The sequence below is a fragment of the Eucyclogobius newberryi genome, unplaced genomic scaffold (assembly GCF_026437365.1).
Source record: "Eucyclogobius newberryi isolate DKJ021-1_F unplaced genomic scaffold, fEucNew1.0.hap1 SCAF_7, whole genome shotgun sequence".
Classification (NCBI taxonomy): domain Eukaryota; kingdom Metazoa; phylum Chordata; class Actinopteri; order Gobiiformes; family Gobiidae; genus Eucyclogobius; species Eucyclogobius newberryi.
The window spans coordinates 23,904,110-23,910,868 of NW_027316389.1; the positions used below are offsets into that span (position 1 = coordinate 23,904,110).

Sequence of the window (6,759 nt, forward strand, 5' to 3'; positions counted from 1 at the left end):
ATCCCCGCAGAGAGGACAATAGCTCTGTCATTTACAACACTGCGTCTGCGCCTAAGGGTTGGGACCCCCAGTGGGTCACCAGACAATTTTACAGGGTTGTACAATGTGTTTCGTTTTACTATACAAATGAACTGCTATATGCTTTAGAACGTTGTCATCTGAGATTTTTTTTGTTTGATTTTCAGAGTAGCAGATTCTTGTACAGTGTTGAAGAGCATTAGAAGTTTTAATGAATGAATAGGTTAATATGTTCTGCATTTAATGCTTTTAATTTCATTTTTACTCAAATCACACCTTATATTGTTAAAAAAATGTGTATAGAAGTTAAGTTTTCCCATGTTTTTTTGTGTTTTTGTTATATTATTGCAACCCTCATCTATGTACCACTTCATTCAAGATCACACTAGACACCTGTTAATAGTCATACCCGACTTGCAGCAGTAGTAGCAGTTCATATACCAGAGCAGCTAAACCACATAGAAGAAAAGAGACAGGTTTGAACATGCAGCAAAACCCCAGAGTTTACTGTAGGCCCTGATCCAAGCCTCGCAGCTCCTCAGAGGAATCTCCATGGTGATATAAACCCCGCTCCTGACAGCTCACGTTCATTACTGTCCCTGCAACTGTCTTTGCAAAAACACTAGTGAAAATGTCCAATCAAACAGATTGGCTTTATTCTACATGTATTATTTTCTAGACTATATTTAACATTAACATTTTTGAGGAATAACAACTCACTGATTATTTGATGTCACCTACATCTCTCAAAGAAAGGCGGAAACTGAGGTCAAATGGAAAATAGTGAGATTAACTGATATCCAGAAAACTGTATTTTTCTTTACACATTGCACCCACTTGAAATTGGGTTTTTATTTTGTCATCATATTATTCTTAAAAAAGCAAAAAAGAAGATTGGTTTACGAAATTGAATTCATAAAAAATATAAAATTGTATTAATAAAATTATACATGAAACATTTTTGGATGAAGCTCCATTTATTACTATAGAAGAAAATTAGTCTTGTGAGGCAATAAATGCTCATTTTCCAAACAGGCTGCGTTTCACTCCCTTATATATATAGATATATAATGTAAAGTGTTCAAGTACTGTTGATAAAATATAAGTTATAAACGGTAATGTTAAAGACACTAAACACGAGTGTGGAAAGGTCCTGTCATCTCTGAGGTAGTGTAGTCCATGTGACATAGACACTTAAAGAGCATGTATCACAGCACACAATCACTCCTCTGCTCTGTCCTCCAGGTGTCTCAACTTCTTCTTGTGACGTTGATCTCTGAGTTTCCTCCTGAACCTCCTCCTCGTTGATGATGAACGCCCCTCCGCAGCGACAGCAGTGTGTGTACAAACACTCGTCTGAAAACGCATCGGGAATAAAAATACAGCCGTGTTTATGCACTGACATTCTCGTCTTTTCTTTGATTTTATTGTTTAAATTATTACCATACTAATTGCATTTGTGTCATTCTTGTTTGTGAGTTATTTTTGCTGTCTACTTTAAAGACAATGGATTAGCCTTGTTTGTCCTAGGCCTAAGCAATATGGCATCATTGTTCATTCATCATTAATTTAAATCAATCACAATTTAATTTAATTTGTTTGTTTGTAAAATGGCTTTCAATAAAGATTTCATGAACATAATTTAATAAAAACAAAAAAGATACATTTCTCCCCTCCTATACTCCTGAACTCTGCTGTATAACCCTCGATTAGAAACCCTCAAGATGATCACTGACTATTTTAAATTATTGTATATGTATCAGCTTCAAATTAATTGCAAAGCCCTACTTTAGACCTTGTATTGACCAAAGTGTTTAGCTGTAATCATCTATGATATATTGATAAACATTTGGTAATGACATTGACTTAAAATGCATTTAAAATATTGAATGTTGTGGGGAGAACAAACGCATTAAAGAGTGCATCTCCACATACCATTATTCCATGCCATGTTGTCCAGGAAAACTGTTGAATCCACAGGCCAGTCCTGCTTTAGGTCATGCGCTGAAAGATGAACACAAGAAGTTCATTAAAGAGAGCAGTATCTGTGTGTGGGCCTGGGGATTCATGCAGATGCGGTGTTATTATTCTGTAGTAGGGATGTCAGAAGTATCACTAATGAAATACTCATCGATACTAAAAGAATCCTAAACATTTTACAAAATTTGATCTTTCCTGAACAGTTTTAGAATGATCTTGAGCTTTATGAGAACTAGTATAAGATAAAAGTAAGACAAATAGTAGATAAGAAAGTACTATTTCTTATATAATATAAAGAGTTTTGTTTTTTTAAATAATACTTTGTTAATACAAAGTTGTATTACCACAAAAGTACACAGTACCAGTACATTCTTTGTGGCAGAACATGTTATAGATAATAGGTAGATAGGGGTTCTAAGACCCCTATTTTCTCAAATAGAAAAAAAATGAATGTTAGTGTCATGTCCCATACGTCAGCAGGTATTAATCTACAATTTCCCACGAACCACTTAACACCATTTCCTCCACTGACCCAAAGAAAACTCGCGAGTGCGCGACTCTATTGGCTTTGCAGAACAAGTGCGCCCTCTGGTGGAGCCCTCGGCTGCACCGTTCAGCTCAACTGCGGAGAACAGTCGTCTTACCCGGAGATCGTCACGTTATCCCGTCGCAATACTGACCTAACCTAATACTGATGTGCAATTCTGTCGTATGTGCAATTGCTGTTGGAATTCATGTGCAATTCATGTGCAATTACTGTGAAATTCATGTGCAATCTATGTGCTGTCGTGACACATATTCATGTGCAATTACTGTCGGGATCACATGCAATGGTATTTATTTATTTATTTATTTGTCTATGGGAGTTTTTATTTATTATAGGAGATCTTCTACTGAAAGTGTTTTTCAGACTTCCTATAAGTGATCTGTTCTTCTGTATCTGCCTCTGTATCTACCTGCGTTGCACCAATGAAATTTCCCCATGTGGGACAATAAAGGAATATCTTATCTTATCTTATCTTATTATCTGGTAGAACTTTGAAATTAAGGTAAAACATTTTTATCTTCTTTAAATACAATTGTACCTCTCCTATGCAGATCATAATCTCTTCTTGTATTTCCATCACTCAAAATTTTCCAGGCAGCATCAACTTCAAGAAACCTCTTGAGCCCAACGTCTGCTTCAGATGAACCACGTCCACTGAGACGATCAGGATGACACTGCATGTGCAAAAGAGAACAGGTGAGAAGAAACTACATGTGGCTGTGCTAGTACCATTTAGAGAGAGAACATTATTTGCCATATACGGTTAACATAACTTTTTGTTTTTTGTAAAGCTTATATTTTACTATTATTGTTGATTGCTTTATATTGAAACATATCACTGAAGTGAGTTTTCAATACAGTTTTTCTGATTTTGAAAATACCTTTTGCCATTTTTCTGATATAATATACTCAAAGTTGTATTTTTATCTATTCCTGCATGTTTGAGTAATCCTGTATTGTCCTGCAACTGAGGCACAAGTGCTCAGATAATTCCTGAGCACTAGCAATTTTCACCGAGCCCCTATCCCCAACCACCTCCCTGTATTTAGCTGATTATTTGAAAGATGAAGACACAGAGTTATACATTTAGATTATAAAATGTCACGTAGACATTTTTCAGAGAAAAAAAAATGAAAATGAAAAATCCGCTGTTTGATACTGTGAAATGTCACTCATCAGTTGTGCAGTTTTGAACAGAAAGTCAATTAACTATTTTCTTTTACTAAGCCCAATTTTGCTGTTTAGAAGTAACAAATAAATATAATATTATTGAAAAGCATGATATGTCTACTTTAAGAATTGCATGGATTTCAGTACATCTTGATAGAGGTCTAAAATACAGGGTTAGTATGTTACATTTTGATTTGATTGAGCCCTGGCAGCCCGTGTACCAGGACATCTACTGTACCTGCAGGACCAGCTGTCCCGTGTACCAGGACATCTACTGTACCTGCAGGACCAGCTGTCCCGTGTATCAGGACATCTACTGTACCTGCAGGACCAGCTGTCCCGTGTACCAGGACATCTACTGTACCTGCAGGACCAGCTGTCCCGTGTATCAGGACATCTACTGTACCTGCAGGACCAGCTGTCCCGTGTACCAGGACATCTACTGTACCTGCAGGACCAGCTGTCACGTGTATCAGGACATCTACTGTACCTGCAGGACCAGCTGTCCCGTGTATCAGGACATCTACTGTACCTGCACCTGTAGGACCAGCTGTCCCGTGTATCAGGACATCTACTGTACCTGCAGGACCAGCTGTCCCGTGTATCAGGACATCTACTGTACCTGTAGGACCAGCTGTCCCGTGTATCAGGACATCTACTGTACCTGCAGGACCAGCTGTCCCGTGTATCAGGACATCTACCGTACCTGTAGGACCAGCTGTCCCGTGTACCAGGACATCTACTGTACCTGCAGGACCAGCTGTCCCGTGTATCAGGACATCTACTGTACCTGTAGGACCAGCTGTCCCGTGTATCAGGACATCTACTGTACCTGCAGGACCAGCTGTCCAGTGTATCAGGACATCTACTGTACCTGCAGGACCAGCTGTCCAGTGTATCAGGACATCTACTGTACCTGTAGGACCAGCTGTCCCGTGTATCAGGACATCTACTGTACCTGCAGGACCAGCTGTCCCATGTATCAGGACATCTACTGTACCTGTAGGACCAGCTGTCCCGTGTATCAGGACATCTACTGTACCTGCAGGACCAGCTGTCCCGTGTATCAGGACATCTACCGTACCTGTAGGACCAGCTGTCCCGTGTACCAGGACATCTACTGTACCTGCAGGACCAACTGTCCCGTGTATCAGGACATCTACTGTACCTGTAGGACCAGCTGTCCCGTGTATCAGGACATCTACTGTACCTGCACCTGTAGGACCAGCTGTCCCGTGTATCAGGACATCTACTGTACCTGCAGGACCAGCTGTCCAGTGTATCAGGACATCTACTGTACCTGCAGGACCAGCTGTCCAGTGTATCAGGACATCTACTGTACCTGCAGGACCAGCTGTCCAGTGTATCAGGACATCTACTGTACCTGCAGGACCAGCTGTCCAGTGTATCAGGACATCTACTGTACCTGCAGGACCAGCTGTCCAGTGTATCAGGACATCTACTGTACCTGCAGGACCAGCTGTCCAGTGTATCAGGACATCTACTGTACCTGTAGGACCAGCTGTCCCGTGTATCAGGACATCTACTGTACCTGCAGGACCAGCTGTCCAGTGTATCAGGACATCTACTGTACCTGCAGGACCAGCTGTCCAGTGTATCAGGACATCTACTGTACCTGTAGGACCAGCTGTCCCGTGTATCAGGACATCTACTGTACCTGTAGGACCAGCTGTCCCGTGTATCAGGACATCTACTGTACCTGCAGGACCAGCTGTCCCGTGTATCAGGACATCTACTGTACCTGTAGGACCAGCTGTCCCGTGTATCAGGACATCTACTGTACCTGCAGGACCAGCTGTCCCGTGTATCAGGACATCTACTGTACCTGCAGGACCAGCTGTCCAGTGTATCAGGACATCTACTGTACCTGCAGGACCAGCTGTCCCGTGTACCAGGACATCTACTGTACCTGCAGGACCAGCTGTCCCGTGTATCAGGACATCTACTGTACCTGTAGGACCAGCTGTCCCGTGTACCAGGACATCTACTGTACCTGCAGGACCAGCTGTCCCGTGTATAAGGACATCTACTGTACCTGTAGGACCAGCTGTCCCGTGTATCAGGACATCTACTGTACCTGCAGGACCAGCTGTCCCGTGTATCAGGACATCTACTGTACCTGTAGGACCAGCTGTCCCGTGTATAAGGACATCTACTGTACCTGTAGGACCAGCTGTCCCGTGTATCAGGACATCTACTGTACCTGTAGGACCAGCTGTCCCGTGTATCAGGACATCTACTGTACCTGTAGGACCAGCTGTCCCGTGTATAAGGACATCTACTGTACCTGTAGGACCAGCTGTCCCGTGTATCAGGACATCTACTGTACCTGCAGGACCAGCTGTCCCGTGTATAAGGACATCTACTGTACCTGTAGGACCAGCTGTCCCGTGTATCAGGACATCTACTGTACCTGCAGGACCAGCTGTCCCGTGTATCAGGACATCTACTGTACCTGCAGGACCAGCTGTCCAGTGTATCAGGACATCTACTGTACCTGCAGGACCAGCTGTCCAGTGTATCAGGACATCTACTGTACCTGTAGGACCAGCTGTCCCGTGTATCAGGACATCTACTGTACCTGCAGGACCAGCTGTCCCGTGTATCAGGACATCTACTGTACCTGCAGGACCAGCTGTCCCGTGTACCAGGACATCTACTGTACCTGTAGGACCAGCTGCTGATAGCGGTGTCTCAGCTCCTCTGTGGACTCTGATGGACTGGCTCCCAACACTGCATACAGATCCTTTTCTGAAGACGACGCACACATCTCTGCTGCACAAACAAACCACACCCAGGTGTCAGATAGAAAGTACTATTATTGTCAAAACTCTTAACAGCATGAAAGTTAATGAAAAGTTAGCATCTGTAGGACTTCCTTTGTTTATTTTAAAAAGTAAGGCAAGGCAAGTTTATTTGTAGAGCACATTTCATACACAAGGCAATTCAAAGTGCTTCACACAGCAGGAAAAAATGCATTAAAATCACAAAGAAATTACAGAAACAGAAATACAGTAAAATTA

The 6,759-nt window shown here is 42.2% G+C and overlaps 1 protein-coding gene across 1 annotated transcript; it reads right to left on the minus strand.

Moving 5' to 3' along the window:
- Positions 1-1,068: 1,068 nt before the first annotated feature.
- dnajc24 (DnaJ (Hsp40) homolog, subfamily C, member 24) lies at positions 1,069-6,511 on the minus strand. Its single transcript, XM_072435002.1, has 4 exons — positions 6,402-6,511; positions 3,084-3,219; positions 1,954-2,022; positions 1,069-1,374 (listed from the first exon to the last, which is right to left on the minus strand). Exons 1-4 carry the CDS (start codon positions 6,504-6,506, stop codon positions 1,175-1,177), a joined length of 510 nt encoding a protein of 169 aa, XP_072291103.1. The 5' UTR covers positions 6,507-6,511; the 3' UTR covers positions 1,069-1,174.
- Positions 6,512-6,759: the final 248 nt, after the last annotated feature.